The 16,909-nt window shown below is 43.2% G+C and overlaps 1 protein-coding gene across 1 annotated transcript; it reads right to left on the bottom strand.

The window, feature by feature from the left end:
• Positions 1–51: 51 nt before the first annotated feature.
• Positions 52–5,895, bottom strand: LOC100192720 (NADPH--cytochrome P450 reductase). The gene is made up of 17 exons (NM_001358542.1): positions 5,428–5,895; positions 3,861–3,920; positions 3,712–3,788; positions 3,302–3,443; positions 3,149–3,185; positions 2,994–3,063; positions 2,675–2,866; positions 2,473–2,565; positions 2,167–2,374; positions 1,988–2,071; positions 1,733–1,884; positions 1,553–1,649; positions 1,081–1,233; positions 917–994; positions 708–830; positions 507–620; positions 52–384 (listed from the first exon to the last, which is right to left on the bottom strand). Exons 1-17 carry the CDS (start codon positions 5,764–5,766, stop codon positions 304–306), a joined length of 2,100 nt encoding a protein of 699 aa, NP_001345471.1. The 5' UTR covers positions 5,767–5,895; the 3' UTR covers positions 52–303.
• Between the last annotated feature and the right edge of the window lie 11,014 nt (positions 5,896–16,909).

Below are 16,909 nucleotides of genomic sequence, written 5' to 3'. Positions count from 1 at the left end.
TTTGAACCTACTAATATTCACCGCGACAAACTGACAGGCAACATGCTTATTGCCAAAATTCTTCTTATCTTATACATATCCAGGATTTATCATACATAGCTACAAAAAATGCTCTAGAGAGAACCTCAAAAAGAAAAGAAAACGAGAGAGAATAAACAAAATAGAGAACCAAATAAAAATATCTGATCTAATCCATTATCATTACTCTTCTGGCAATAGTTGTACACATGTATAATACGACTGGATGTTTATCCCCTGAATACTAGGGTATTTTTTTGCCCGTTTATATTTCACAATCGTCTTTTACCACACGTCCCTCAGATATCTGCCCTCCATTTGGAGATTCTTCACAAAGCTCTCGGCCTTAGAACTGTCGAGGGAGCCCTGTTCGCCAAAAAAAAATTGTCGACAATTGCATGAGAAACAACAACAGATGCAGAGAAAGAAGCATATTTATAGTGTGCAAGTATTTTTTTTAAAGTTTCAACTAGGCCTAAGATCAGTACCTGCTCCTGAACAATGGTGTGGAGAACTCTATGTACATCTCTGGCCATGCCTTTGGCATCACCACAGACATAGATGTAAGCACCTTGGGAGATCATGTCCCAGATTTCAGATGCCTGGAAAAAATGAACAAAGGCAAGAGCAGTGAGCCACTGGGTTTGGAGGGCAGCAGAAGTTGATCAGAAAACGAGCAGCTGTGTTACTTTCTGTGCCATTTTGTGCTGCACATATTCCTTTGTAGGGCCCTGACGCGAGAAGGCGAGAACCAGCTCAAACAGCGCTCCCTGCTCGAGGAAATTGCTCAGCTCATCCTCGTAGATGAAGTCCTGCAAAATCGTAATTGCGTTAGCTGCAGCCTACAACGTTGGATGGTATCTGGTGTTAGGTGGATCATCTTGGGTTTGCTGTGTACCATGTTGCTGTTCCTGCATCCAAAGAAGAACACAGAGCGACCGAGCTCAGCTCCAGATTCTTTCCGAGCCAGTCTCTCCTGGGACCATGAGCAGAATCTGCGTGTTAGCGATTTGACTGGTGTTGTGGTGTAGATATATAGAGTATCAAAGGGCTGCAATGAACCTGCAAGAAGCCACGGAAGGGTGCAAGACCGGTCCCAGGGCCAATCATGATAATCGGCACTGAAGGATCAGCGGGCAGTTTGAAGTTTGATTGCCTCACAAATATCGGAGCCCAGCTGCTGCAATCCTCGCTCCCTTCCGATGGAACAGCGTTCTGCAGCAGATCCAATCAGGAAATTGTCCTGGTGAACTGGCTTACAAAGTGCAAATTGGGAAGCAGGGGTTGTATTTTTTGTAAAGCAAGAGTTGCATTCTTTTTTTTCCCCCCAAATACCAAGGCAGTTGTTAGGAATAACCATGGTTTGCAGAAACAAGCATAAAACCGATTATATATATTTATAAAAAAAACAGGCAGCTCTATAACCTTCAGTTGCCAGATGAGAACAGAGAGATCAACAAGAAAGACATTGATTGATACATCAGCCATGCAATAAACACAGAGGAGATCATAAACATCAATAAGAAGTTACGACCTTAATCCAGGTTGAGCAGACTCCCTTGTGTACCCTTCCAGCGGGTGTCGTTTCGTGCACGAGCGCACACGTGACATGAATCCTGGTTGGTGCCATACTGGACGGATGAAAGGAAAAAAAAAACAAGTCAACAGATATCCATGACGAGAAAGGGGAAATTTATGAGTGTGGCTTATTTACCTTGGTGAAGATGAAATAGAATAGTATCTTGGTTGAAGGCGAGGGGCAACAGCCGCAAAGAAGACTCCTAGTGGAGGCTTTGCCGAAGGGAACTCTGCCATGACTTCCAGCAGGCTCCTCTGGCTCGCCACAACCCATTGAGCGTACTCATCCTGCACAGTGGGGAAAAAAACCTCAGGCGGTCAGATCCATGAGAAAGAAGCTCCATAGAAAGAACAAAGCTAGCTTGCACAGATCCCTGAGAAAGCAACTGACCTTCCCAGCGGCGGAGGCCAAGAACGTCAGGCGGTCAGCCTCGGCAGGATCTGAAGCATACGTAGCTAACGCAACCAGAGAAGCCTGCAAATCGTAGTATCATTTGGTCGGGGAGATTTTCGTCGTCGTTGTTGTTTTGCATAAACGCTGTAGGATTTGTGCACTAGTGAAACACTCACCTTCTTCGGGGAATTCAGAAGGTCGGCGTATCTAGCGAGCGCATTCCTCAGTGTGGTTGGGGACGGGAATGGAGGAGGACTGCCGTCGTCTCTGTCTGCGTGGATGGTGAAAGATGTGTCTGGCGAGTAGCCCAGCAACCTCTCTGCCTCCTCTACAACCTCAGGGCAGTTCTCGGTGCACACACCCACATGGTCGCCTGTTTCATACCTAACAATAAGCAGCATGATGGTGAAATTGAAGTTTAGAAGCAATGGAGGAGAACCAGGATTGTAACAATGCTCATGACTTTAGATGTGGTGACTTACGTGAGACCAGTTCCAGCAATGTCGAACTCCAGATGAGTGCACGAACGATCAGAAGCAGGGGTGTGGAGCTCCCGCCGCACCGCCACATCAGCCCTAAATATGCACATAATTTTTTTTTGACTTGTTAGCTTGAATTCCAATGCTACAGTAAATCCTGGGTTCGGCCGTTACTGCAGATGTAGGGAGTAGTGGGCATTCTTACTGGCAAGGATGCTGGGCATCATGGACTGCATGGCCATTTGCAAGGCTGGAGTTTCTCTCCAGATGAGCTGCCTCCTCAGGACCCATGAATTCAACCCGGTATTCAGGAATAGCAGCTGTGTATGTAGTGCCTGTAGAGATATCATTTCCATCCCCAAGTAATCGATCCAACTCTGGCCAGAGAGTTTCTTTCCTAAATATAAGAACACAACAGAGTTCAACTTCAAGTTCAAACAATGCAGCATAAATAACACTGAAGCAGTCAAATGCCAAAAAAAAAACAGAGAGAGAGAGAGCTCAAAAGAAACCAGAATATGTACCATGTGTTGAAGTCATCCTCAATGCATTTGTCATCATCTCCAAGACCAACTGGAACAAGGCGCTTTCCGCCTACAAAAACATTTAATACTTAATAAGATCAGCTGAACATAAAGGTAGCCTGAGAGGATACTAAAGACTCAAGGGGGGTGCATACCTTGTTCTGTTAGGATCTCATCGACCACCTTGGCAACCTGTAGCCATAGCCAGAAGCAAAACATTCAGAAGACCATGAACGGCAATACAGTAAGATTTTACAGATGGGCAATATGTAGTAAAAAGGATCTGGTAAGTACTCCTATCTGAGTACCTTGTTGAAATGCTCGTACTGTCGATTGCCCAGACCGAACACAGCATACTCAAAATCATGTAACCAGACACCCCTCTCATTTCCCTCAGTGAACCATTTGTAGAACCTAACAGCATTGTCAGTCGGCTCACCATCTCCATACCTGAATTGTTACAAAACTAACATTAGGTAGGAAGGCTTCCTTGATTTTGCACTCCAAAATTAATTTTTTAAAAAAAAAAAACACACACACACACCCGTTGACATTCCCTGAACATTAACTGAATTATCATTTCTATGTCAAATCTTCCATGCATCCACATTTTGCTACAGGTTTAAGTGCACTATCCAGTAACAAGTTACAGGGTTTGCTGTCAAAAAAAAGAAAAAAAAACTATAAGGGTGCAGCACAAAGAGAATAAATGCCTCACGTTGCGACGAAGAACAACGCTAGCTTCTCCTTCTTCAACTTCTCCTCATATTCCTCATCCTCTGCTGCATAATCATCCTACAAACAACCATGGTTTGCGTGTAAGATCGTCTCAAGTGATCCCAACACTAGTTATCGGTTTCTTATTACCAAGTCCACGACTTTGAAGATCGCCTTGTCATATCTTGCCTTCGCCTCCTCAGCAAGCGCCTGTTATATATAGAGAAGATCAGAATATTTAGTAGGCATATTCCTAAGGAAGAATTCAGTATACTGAAAATCATGTCGAGGGTGATTGGTTCAAACTAGAAAAGACAGTTGCCTTTTCCCACCTGATCTACCAAACCAAACCAGTCACTTTTTTCCCCTTTGTTCGTTGCTCTTGCGCACAGAACCAAACACAATTGATTGGACCCAGAGAGAAGGAAGAATGTAGGAAGACGAAGGTTTGTTTAGCCCACCAACTCCTCCTTGAGTTTTGACATTGACACCTGTATTATTGCCAGCCAGGTGCTCGTGTTACTTAGGGCCTGTTTATTTCTTTGCAGGATTATATAATCCAGTTTATATAATGATGTTTGCTTACACAAATTATTAGTGGGCAAAAAATCAAGCAATAATCTAAAATATGCAACTACCGACCAGTTTATGTATTATCATAATCTGGGTACCTAGATTATAAAATACACTTTAATAATCTGTGTTGTTTCAATAATCTGTGTTGTTTGTTTATCACTTAACTTATCTAAAGCTGCCTGTTAGAAGTTTGTAAAAAAATCTTATGGATGGTGATGAACTTGCGGGTTGACTTTCCCATGCTGATAGGTGCGATAGTTTGGACTATGATGCTTGTTGTTCCTTTTTCGACAAGTTAGGCCCCGTTTCAATCCCATTAGATAAACTCAGCAGCTTTTTTTAGCTACTTTTAGCCATTTAGTGATCTAAACAGGAGAGCTAACGGTGGTGTGATAAAATTTAGCACATATTATCTCATAAGCTGCTCAAGGGGTGCTAAAAATAGCTAAACGTGGGCCAGGTTTCACTCATACCCTTCAACCTCATTCCCTTTCTCTCCGCATTAGGGGCATATGTGTCTTTTTATTCCAATGTGCTAAACTTTATTAAAGTAGTACAAACATCTCAAGGAGCTAAAATTTAGCACTTTAATTTATATGGCTAAAGTTTAGCATGAAGCTAAAATTTATCCTGTGAAATTGAAACAAGCCTTTAATAGGTGTGCATAAAATTCAAGTTTTGTTCACAAGTGTTTCAAATCTCGCAGTAAACTTTCGTAGCCTCGCGTGCAGTGAAATTTCCTGCCGTGACGAAAGCGAGACCCCTCATCATACCAGTGATGGACAAAATTTTAAAAATCTGTCGGCATCAACTATGCACTCCGATTCTTCAGAGCTAGTTCGGGAAACTCGTTTTCGGAAAGGTTTCATATTTTTAAGAGAAAATAAAATAATTTCCAATAAGAAAATGAAAATCCTTTTAGAAAATAAGATTCTCAAACTAGCTCTTAATAAAAAAAACCATACCCTTTGGATTGTTAAAAAAAAATTGCTGACATAAACAAGAGTAGCAATTCATCACCTAGAATTTCGTCAAACACGAGGGAGAAACTAAGAGGCGACCTGTCTTTCGGTAACTCTCATTACCGTAAGAAGAAATTTGGTTGCAGCAGGCATGCAGCGCACGCATGACGCACACGCACCTTGGCGAACCCCTCGGCGGTGCCGGTCTGCGTGCCGAAGAAGACGGTGACCTTCTTCCTGCCGTCGTCGGCCGGCTTCTCCTCCTCCTCCTCGGCGCTCACCTTAACGCCCCTGGCCTTGGCCCGCGTGGTCTCCGTGGCGGCAGCGCCCTCCGTCTTGCGCTTCTTCCCGGCGGCGGCGCGCCTCCGGAGCACGAAGAGCGCGGCGCCGAGCACCGCGGCGGCGAGCGTGGCGACGACCGCCCGGCCCTCGGCGCCCTCCCCGCCTAGCTCGGGCGGCACACGGCCGCGCAGCAGCGCCGCCACCAGCTCCATCGCCCCCGACGTCGCCGAGTCCATCGTCACGTCACTCGGCGACGGACCGAGGGGTTGGTTTAGCGGCGGTGGTATGGACGTATGGTAGTAGATGAGGCGATAGCAGGAGAAGGCCGCGCCGGGCAGTGAATGGATGGTGAACGCGGGGTACGTAATCACAACAGCTTCTGGAACGCTGCTGCCGGCGAGGCGTGGGACGTACCGGGGCTTATATAGGTGGCCGGGGCGCCGGCGGTGGGGTTGGCGCGACGCGGTCAGTCAAACCCGATGAAAACGGAGGGACAGGAAAACCTCTTTCCCGTTTTTATTTCCGTAATTTTTCATCGAAAACGGATCCGTTTACGGACGTAAACGGGTATACGAAAGAAATATTAAGCGGAAACTTATTATTTAATACAAACACACATAATAGTAATGACTAACTAGTAGTTGACTGGCTGAGTAATAATATGAAATAAATAGATATAGACGGACAGTAATTTATTATCGTTAGCTTGATAGTGTTGTATTTATAGCTATGACCGGCATTGTTGGGCCTTTAGACCACTTGTCATTAAGGAGAGCTGCTGGCTAGAATGACCTCTTGTGCTATAATTTGTCACCTAAGAATATGAGACATTACCTAATGCATTGATGCATAATGGGTTCATCCCGGATTTCTCAAATACGGAATAAATACAGGTTCAACACGGAAAAAATGGGATCCCACAAAAATGGACGGGATAGATCCTTTCCCGTTTCCGTCTCATTTTCGGAATTTTCCGCATATTTGGAAACAAATAGGTCAAATGTGGAAAACGGTATGGGTCATGATGGAATTTTACACGTCCATTTTCAATCCTAGCCACCACCCTGTGGAGCCACTGGGAGGCGGAGCGGGGGCTCTGTTGCGTGGACCTGGCGCAGTGGTGTGGACGTGTGGTGCAAACTTTTTTTGCTGCAACCCAGATGTAAAAACAAGTCGTTGCATCCTCGGAGAAACGAGATGTATCTTTTTCTCTCCCGCTGGCATCCCACAACAAGATTCCATCGAGATTTCGTCGGTTTTTGCATTTCTCGAACCATTTTAAAATTCAAACTTTCGGAAAATCAGATTTTGGTAATTTCGACGTGAAACCACCATTATCAAGTGGTTTTAGGTGGTTTCCCGATGATAAGTTGTTGATCTACTTTGATTTTTTAAAATACAGGATTTGTTTGATTTTTTTAAAAATACATTGCACAATGTATATAAATAGATTCACACAACATTTTATCACCAAAATCATGTATAACATACATATGCATATAGAAACTGCAATTCTCATGTAGCATGAAGCAACTGGACTTCACAACAATGAAATGCAAATTCATATAATGTTTTCCAACAATAGTCCACATATATTGAACGGTGAAGCATCCACATATTCAACTTGAATCATAATATTCAAGCAAGTTGGAAGCATCCTGGTCCATATACATGATCCTATACAAAGATAAGAAATAAAATTAGCGAGAAAACATGAATGACAAATAAATAGTTTTTTACCCAGAATGAAAAATAAAATAGTTAATGACGAAACAAAAATAACACACCTAGTTGCCTATAGAATCATATGGATCCAACATTGCAACACCAAAACATAGAACACATGGGGGGCTTGGGTACTCCTAGATGCGAATATGAGTATAAGGTGGAGGGAGTGATTGTTCGTACCCATACATAATTGATGGTTGTACTTTACCTAGAGATCATTGCCATGCATAAGGGTTTAGGTTTCAGTCTCATCGAGCTATATAGTTGTAACTAGAGCAGAATGTGTTCTGGCATCCATCATCAACGGAAAGGGAAACTGATCGACAACGACCGCTTCTTGTCTCCTGTTGTGAATGAGATGCTCCATGGTCTGAATGTTATGTGGCATGGGTGATCTCACTCTCTTCAGTGAATCTCAAATCCCTCATACCACTCCATTCTGCATGACTATCCCAAGCATCATATGTTCCAGCATAACTTCCACCATCCCCATGGCTACCATCATCATCATCTCCACCATCACCTCCGACTTTAAAACGATGGTAATCGTCGGGTTGTTACTGGATTTCAAAGCTACAACCTCAGCTCCAACCAACTCCTGTGAAACCAGCATCGCTCGCACGAGATCTGTGGTTTTTGGGATTTTTCTGTCAGGAAATCGCGGTTGCCAAGCGGATCCCGTGGCCTCAAGAGCGAGAAAGGCATCATGGGCTCCTGACTTCGAGCTGAGCCGAGAGGTTGAGTGGAGAAAGTGAGTGAATGAGCAGAGAGGGTGAGACGGGTGAGTGAATATCCATTCAATAATGTGTTTGGGTTAACATGTCTAACATGTGAGTGAGCATCCAATTTTTACACCAAAATATGAATTTTTGAACAACAAAAATATTTATGACCTCCTGGGACCCTCTAGTTTTTAATAGAATGTTTTCCCAATTTTAGATTTTTTTAATTTCAAATTTCCAATTGTAATTTCAGAAAAATATCACTAGAACCGAAACCGGCTAACCGCAATAACGAGAAAAACCAGCGGTAACCACTGGTTTTCGAGCAAATTTTTTAACCCTAGTCGTGGGTTAGTGGGTTGCGGACATGCATGGTAGAAGCCCAACAATGATGAGATTATCATAAATATTTTGCAGCAAAATATAAAAAGAAATGTTACTCCATTCTTAAAAAAATTCTTAGCTGCCTACGCTTCTAGATTTGAATAACATCAATATTATTGAGAAATTATATATGTACTTATATAAATTTATAATTATTATACTTCAAGAAAAGTGAGACATAGTCGTTGGAACTTCAAAAACCATATCTGTGCACCATCAGACCATCTAACACACTGTCGTCAGATAACTGTGTTAGAGTCCAACGACTCTTAATGGCTAATATGTTATCTCTAGCCATTGCTGACCGTTGGGGGCATGCCTCTATAATGTATAATCTGATGCCCACTGTTGAACCAGTCTTGCCCCCCTTCGTCTCTAGAACCTCTCCGTCTACTATAGGACTCTATGTCGGATGGTCCGATGTTCCTGTGTCACCTCGACTTGATGCTCTGTTAAGCATAAACAGTGTTGGAGGTTGGAGTGATGGTTTCGTCGGTAGGAGAAGGGTTCATGGTTATGGTCCTCCGAGCCATGGATTGGTTGTTGGGTGGTACAATGGGGTATCCATGAACGGTGCCAAATATGGGTGCTTTGCTCTACCTCTTACCCTTTCTAAGGATTAGCACAAAAAGGTCAAGGGTGTCCCACGGAAAAGGGGGAAAGGTGAGAAGAAAACATGAGTGAAGGTAATGTGATGTGCAATGCAATATGATAAAATGAATTCTAGAATAATGGTCATTCATTCATCATCATCCATGGGAATTTCTTTGGTATTTATAGGCCATACCTAGAGAGCGATGAAATTAAAATCATATGTCGCCAACTAGTGGCCTCTCTACACAAAAGGCAAGGGCATCATGGGCATTTCCTCCTCTGCTCTTAGCCCCATCTAGATGGCATCGAAGCCTTCAGTCACGGGGGACTAACTCCTGTTGTCTTCCTCTATGGTTTCATCACGCACTACTACAACAAACCTCTGTACAGGCGGTTTGGTTCGCCTCTACACATGCGGCTCCAGGAACCGCTTGTGGTGCACCGCCTGTGATGTAAAACAACATCACGGGCGGTCAATCAAAAACCGCCTGTGAAAGACACAGATTACAGGCGGTCCAGTTCAAAGGAACCGCCTGTGATAGACACACATCACAGGCGGTTTCTTATCCTAGCCGCTTGTGTTAGCCACACATCACAGGCGGTTTTTTATATAAGTCCGACTGCATACAATATAAATCACAGACTGTTTTCATTATACAGATTCATATATATAGAATTTTCAAACACAGAATATACACAGATTTCATACACAGATTATACACAGATTCACACAGATTGCATACACAGATTTCATACACAGATTACAAGTTCCATAATAGGTTCCATACACAGATTCATCCACATATCAAGTTCCATCGTCATACACAGATTTATACACATATCAAGTTCCATAGACAACTAAACATCTCAAAGTTCCATAGACAACTAAACATCTAAAGTTCCTAACTGAAGACCTAAACACTGTGTGATGTCGTGTACAAACTTAGTTCTGGGAATTTTTGCAAATTTCCATTTGTATTGTAGAATAGCCCTTGTTGATGAAGAACATCACGGCACATAAAGTAAAGCAAGTCTCTTACAACCTTAGCCACGCCGACGGAAACCATATCTCTTTCTAACCATTCAGCATTGATCTTGGATTTAGGAACCTGCAATGAAAGCAAAAAGCAAGCAGTGCTAAGAGTAATGTGATGAGCAACAATATAACATAAAAATTGCAACATAGACAATGATAGCGAACTTACATCCTCACGATTGACCATGTAATGGAAGGTGACACGACACCATTCACATACATAATAACCGCACAGGACAGTACCCGGAGGTTGTTTGTCACCATGTGGAAATAATGATATTGACAAATTAGGCTTGTCCTCTGGATGTTCGCCACCAAGATCTTTCCAATAAAAACGGTATGCACTGCATATAAGAATAGCATTGTGAGATTAAGAATACATTTGTTAAGTTGTAATAAGTACAAGTGTGCAATAATAATCATACTTCTCTAAAATCTTCAAGAAGTCATTATACGTAGCCTTTTCCATTCTCAGTGAGTCGAAGACCACGACTTTACCATCCTTTGGAAAGATCATGATACAAATGTAGTGGTCACTATATAGACATAGACGAAAACACATGTTAAGATCACGATTGCCATAATTTATAGTTCAAAACCATGTCGATAACTTACTTAAAGTGGTGTGGAGCTATTATTAAGTCCTTGCCATGTTGTACATGATTATACATGGCTCGTCCAATGTATGCCGCCATTACCTTCATTTTCTTTCTCTGATTCTGTTTGACGGCTTTCTCAAATTCAGCATCGTCCAAGTCTTTGTATTCTTCTCCATGTCTCTGAACAACTTCTTTGTAGCGAGCTTGGGATATCATCAACGGGTCAAGAAACCCTGTCTTAAGTTGTTTCTTCTTATCATCCATGTATTGCATCCTACGTGTAAAAGTGTTAATCGTTAGACTCTCGTTTATGTGTGCGTGTACAAAACTAACAAATATGAAAGTTTAGAGGTATTTACAAGCAAAAGAGGGTTAAGTAGTTGGTTTCCATCCTTTGTTGGTGGTACAACGACCAGAGATCGTCAAAGAATAAATGCCGCACATGATCTATATGATCATTGCTCCAAAATGCATCTTCTGGCACAACAAATGTGAAGTCCTCGAGTTTGTATTTGTTGCTAGCCACCATGTACCACTCATGCATTCTAATCTTCGGAGTCGACAACTTAGAAAGTTGCACCGTCGTCAAGAACGGCCTCCCATTCGCAAATTTTGGAGGAACATCCTCCTTCTTGTATACCGAGATATTGGTTTTAAGACGTAATGATTCTCGAGTATGAATCATTCCATCTTCTTCCCATTCTTCGAAATTGTCTATTTGAGACCGTGTGCCTACTCCATGAGATGCTGATTCCGCTTTTGATTGATTTGTCATAACTCTCCGCAATTTATGCAGGTAGCGTGACACTGATTCTGACGGTTTCTTGACATCATCAGTGGCGATTCGCTTATGAATTTTCTTTGAAATAGTTGGCCCTTCAACATTGGTGCCAACCTTTGGTTCCTTTTTGATGTTGACGTCGACATTCTGAGGAACAATTTTGTCTACGTCCCCCTCGTCGAGTTCCTTCGCAAGAGGCGATATGATTGTTTCAACGATTTTTTTGGAGGTCGGTGTCATATTTTCCTGCACCATGGGGTGTGGAATGATCGAACTATCTTTTTGTTGCATTGGTGTTGAATTCGGCTCATCACCCAACTTGATGTCGCGTTGATGCCAAAGGACCAACTCGTTCATTGCCTCCTGCAAAGTTATGATCCAACGAATAGCTCGCTCATCGATATCTTTTAATATTGGGTCCAAAGTGCCGTTAGCTATAGCTTCCTCGATTATCTTGTTCCACTGCACAACTTTATGGTGATATCCGGTTGACCCCAGGCGATGGGGTGTTTGTTCATCTTCGCTCTCTGAGAATTAGTTTCGCCCAGTTCTTTGGCCTTCAGTTCGGTCTTCTGACGAACAAATTCCTCCCACTGAGCTTGAGTGATTTTCCCCATTTTCTTGGGCGGAGGAACCTTATTCTTCTTAACAAATTCCCTATTCATCTCGGTCTTCCACCCACGAAACATCTTGGCCATAGCAGAGAGCATCGACTTCCTTACTGCATCCTCTGTGCCTTTTGGGAACTTGAATGACTCAGACAACTTAGCCCATAGCTTATTGCGGGTGTCTTCATCTAAATCCTTCCATTTTTGAAGTGTGATTGGCACTATATCTCTAACAGTAGACCCGCAGGAATTTCGAAACTTTGTAACCACGTCAAGTGGTTCTTCAGGAAACCCCTCTGCATTTAGTTTTGTTACGTACATAATTGCACCTTCTTTCATCTGATTCGGACCTCGTCGCCCTCGTTTCCGCTTATGTGAAACGGATGATTCAGCCATCGGAGCCTAAGAAGAGATTATGGCCTGTCGTCCACCACCACTGCCCGTTATTTGTGGGCTTCACCGAGGGCTGGAAACATTTGGTGACAGCAAACGACCTTTAGACTGGGGACGTCTGCGAGATTGTTAAGGGGCCAGACGATGGTGAGCTGGTGTACTCTGTCCGGATGTGTGGTCACAAAATTTAAAGCCGCCCCGGCTTCATCTGTGCGCTTCTCTTCTCTTATGTCAGCTACTAAGATCACTTAGCACCCCACCTAAGAGAAGAGAAGCGCACACATGAAGCCGGGGCGGCTTTAAATTTTGTGACCACACATGCGGACATAGTACACCGGCTCACCATCGTCTGGCCCCTTAACAAGCTCGCAGACGTCCCCAGCCCGAAGGTCGTTTGCTGTCACCAAATGTTTCCAGCCCTCGGTGAAGCCCACAAATAACGGGCAGTGATGGTGGATGACAGGCCATAATCTCTTCTTGGTGTCCTTCAGCATTATAACATCACAACGATGCCTTCTCTGTCTAACTACATTGGAAAGTGCACTTCTATCTGCTCCGTGCTTCCCGACCCGATTCAGGCATTCAGCCGATGCCATTCTCCATATAAGTCCCAAACAAAGAATAGGGATGAGGTAGTCAAGATTGTAGGCGCTAGTGCTCAACTACTAGCATCTATAGATATGGACACAAGTCCAAATTTGGTGCTACTCGGCACCATCGATATCACTAGAGAAAACAAATACATCAAAGAGATCCACTTCCCAATAGTACTCGAAGATAGTTCATTGACTTGACACTCTCTAAGAGGTTCATACAAAATACATTATCTCTAAGAGTGAAACCTACGATACTCATATCGTGTTGTTTAGGACTAAACATCAACAACCCCTTGACTGGTCGCTATCATACTCAATTCCAAAATATTTTTCCAATATGTCGGCTTGAGTAAGGAGATCTGGGCTTGGGAGTTCCTCCAAATCATCTGCAGCTTCATCATCTTCAGCATATTGCAGGGCTTCATCTTGAATAATTTTAGCCCTCTTGGAGTCAGCATACTTTTTGATGGACAGAGCACACTTCTCAAGCATGTCGCATACATCTCCAATTTGAAACAAAGTGGTCTTAAGTGTGTACACTGATTCCGGTTCACTAGTATCCACAAACCCATCAGTCACTAGACTGCGAATGATGTCAACATGTGTCTCGATGACTCGAACTGAGCTCTCAACCATGTCAAGTGGCTCTTTTTCCATCTCTGAAACTGAAAATGACCAAGTCTCACAATCAAAATTGAGATCGCAACAAAGGCAGGGATCAGAGGGAAAACAAGGATGTGGCTTATAGGGCAAAAAGAAGGGTCCAAATAACATTGTCATGGCTATGAACAAGTCAAAGATGGGAGATAAGAACAAGTCTTATAACATAGGGTTGGGAAGCAAAGATAGGTATTCAAAAAACTTAGAAGGGAGATAAGAACAAGTCTTATAACATAGGGAGATAATAACATTTTCATGGCTATGTACTTCCATGATGTATGTGGCCATAAGCACATTTGGCCTAATGATTATCAAACAAAGATAGGTAGTCAAAAAACACTAAAAATAGACTTCATTCGAAGGATACTAACACCTTAATGGTATACAAACATTTAATCAATAGGGATAAAAGAAATAAAAAAAACTGATACATGAGAAGTAATTGACAACCAAACAATAAGCAATAAGCATATTGACAATATATGTAAGTGAAAACGCCAACAGTAATTAATCTAAGCACTGATAATCAGGGATAGCCATCGATTGGGCAGAATGCATATACACAATTTGTCAATATGCACTTATAAAATATACACAATGAAATACTCCAAGTACTTGAACTGAAATATACACAATGAAATACACAATTCTGCTTGGCTCTTGAACTGAAATAAGAATGCATATACACAATTTGTAGCCAATGGAACCTGAACATTGCTTGAACCTGAACATTGCTTGAACTGAACATTGCTTGTAGCCAATGGAACCTGAACATTGCTTGAACTGAATTAAGAGCTCGGGGAAGAAGAAATGGAACCTGAACTTCGACCTTATCGAGAGGAAGAAGACAGAGCTCATGGACGGCGGCGCTCGGGCTCGGGGACGGCGGGCGCTCGGGCTCGGTGAAGGGGACGGCGGCGCTCGGGCTCGGTGAAGGGGACGGCGTTGCTCGGGCGCTCGGGGACGGTGGCGCTCGGGCTCGGGGACGAGGACGGTGGGGCTCGAGCTCGGTGAAGGGGACGGCGGCGCTCGGCCTCGGTGAAGGGGACGACGTTGCTCGGGCGCTCGGGGACGGCGGCGCTCGGGCTCGGGGACGAGGACGGCGGGGCTCGAGCTCGATGAAGGGGACGGCGGCGCTCGGGCTCGGTGAAGGGGACGACGTTGCTCGGGCGCTCGGGGACGGCGGCGCTCGGGCTCGGGGACGGGGACGGCGGCGCTCGAGCTCGGGGACGGGGACGGCGGCGCTCGAGCTCGGGGACGGGGACGGCGGCGCTCGGGTTCGTGCTCGGGGACGGGGACACGACGACAGCCTGGCAGCGCAACTGTGTCAGCTCGGGCGGGAAGAGTTAGGGTTCCTGCCGACCAACGAGCCTTTTATATTGTAAAGAATCCCAGGCGGATATTTAGCAAAACCGTCTGTGATAGACAACATCACAGGCGGTTGTTCATTCCGACCGCCTGTGATAAATTAACTTCACAGGCGGTTGACGTAAAAACCACATGTGATGTTATCTATCACAAGCAGTTTTGCTAAATATCCGACTGTGATGTGTGTACACTATAAAAGGGCTAGCCCCCCCCACGGGTTCCAGAACCCTAACTCGCAGAACCCTAATTCACAGCACTGTAGCGGCGGCGGTTTTTTTTGAGATCTATAGGGGGAAGGTTTTGTTTTTGAGTTTATTGATTGATTTCAATAGTTTATGCATATATATGATCTCCATTTGTTTTCTTTCTCATTTTTGCGATTTTTTGCCTCAATTTTGTAATATAGACCGGATTTGAAGAAAAGCTTTGGAATTTAAGATTTGGACTTATAATAGTTGATCTAGTTTAAAGATTCTTTAAAAACACAGTTGTCTCACCTCAAGGTATCTATGTTGCAATGTTTGTTTTATTTTCATACACATCAATTCGTTTCATGTTTTATGGATGATTTCAATTAATTAATGATTTTATTGATGTTAATCAATATAGGGATAGGTAATGGACCGAGGTTGGATGTACAATGTGCCAAGACCACATCCGTCGTATATTCGAAATTTGAGAAGCTTTATTGAAGCGGCCAAAAAGCACGCGAATTTGCGAAAGAGAAAGGAGATATTATGTCCGTGCATCGATTGTGATAATAAGATAGCTTGGAGAGATACAGGAGTAATCCAATCACATCTGCTAAAAAGAGGGTTTAAAAACAATTACACGATATGGTCAGAACATGGTGAGTTGGATCCGTGTGAAGTGCCTGGTAATGACGAGAGAGTTGTCGGAATTTTAGACCTTAAAGTTGATGGTAAAGTGGATAATGTGGATGCTAATCAAGATTTTGAAGAATTTGATTGCGAAGAGATGTTGCGCCATATGGAACCAGAAATGTTGAGTTCTGTAGGATCGCAGAAAGGTCTATCTAAAATGGAGGGACTGGAAAGTGCCTCAAAAGAACCTTTATATGATGAATCAAAGGGTTGTGACAAAGAGTTTACTACACTGCGTACAGTTCTAGAACTTCTGAAGTTGAAGGCTAGCGCCGGATGGTCTGATACTAGCTTCACAGATCTTTTGAATTTTCTGTCCCAATTACTACCAAAACCCAACAAACTACCAACAAGCACTTATAAAGCGAAGAAGCTTATATCTCCCATAGCTCTGGGTGTGCAAAAAATTCATGCATGTCCGAACCATTGTATTCTATATCATGGCGATTTTCAGAATGCATCAAGATGGCCAGTTTGCAATGTCAGTCGATACAAGAAGAGCTACAATCAAGACTGTGTAAAAAATTCCCGAAGAAAAATAAAAACAAGAAATCCACTATTGGACCTGAAAGTGACGATGACACTTTTGATGACATGGATGGGAAAAAGAAGTCAAAGATCCCAGCTTTGGTGATGTGGTATCTTCCAGTAATTGATCGCTTAAAACGTTTGTTCTCAAATCCTAGGGAGGCTGAGCTTATGCGTTGGCATGCTGAAAATCGCAAGCAGAATAACAAACAGATTCGACACCCTGCTGATGCATCACAATGGAAAAATTTTGATCTTATGTATCCCGAGTTTGCCAAAGAAACCAGAAAGGTAAGATTTGCTTTGGGTACAGACGGAATGAATCCATTTGGTGAAAAAAGAAGTGTACATAGCACCTGGCCCGTGACTTTAACGATGTACAACCTTCCATCATGGCTGTGTCACAAAAGAAAGTACATTATGTTGACTATTCTTATTCAAGGTCCGAAATCAGCTGGTGTTGATATTGATGTGTTCCTAGAACCTCTTATGGAAGAT

Source organism: Zea mays, chromosome 10 (assembly GCF_902167145.1).
Source record: "Zea mays cultivar B73 chromosome 10, Zm-B73-REFERENCE-NAM-5.0, whole genome shotgun sequence".
Classification (NCBI taxonomy): Eukaryota; Viridiplantae; Streptophyta; class Magnoliopsida; order Poales; family Poaceae; genus Zea; species Zea mays.
The sequence above is the reverse complement of the archived record's forward strand: the minus strand, read 5'-3'. Positions and strand labels throughout refer to the sequence as shown.

Bases quoted from the DNA above. Each gene is read 5' to 3' on its own strand.
- LOC100192720 (NM_001358542.1), bottom strand. From the start codon at position 5,766: ATGGACTCGGCGACGTCGGGGGCGATGGAGCTGGTGGCGGCGCTGCTG. The intron at 1,650-1,732 runs GTAAATAAGCCA...TCATCCGTCCAG, and splicing joins TCTATTTCATCTTCACCAAG to TATGGCACCAACCAGGATTC. The intron at 831-916 runs GTACACAGCAAA...ACGATTTTGCAG, and splicing joins GATGCAGGAACAGCAACATG to GACTTCATCTACGAGGATGA.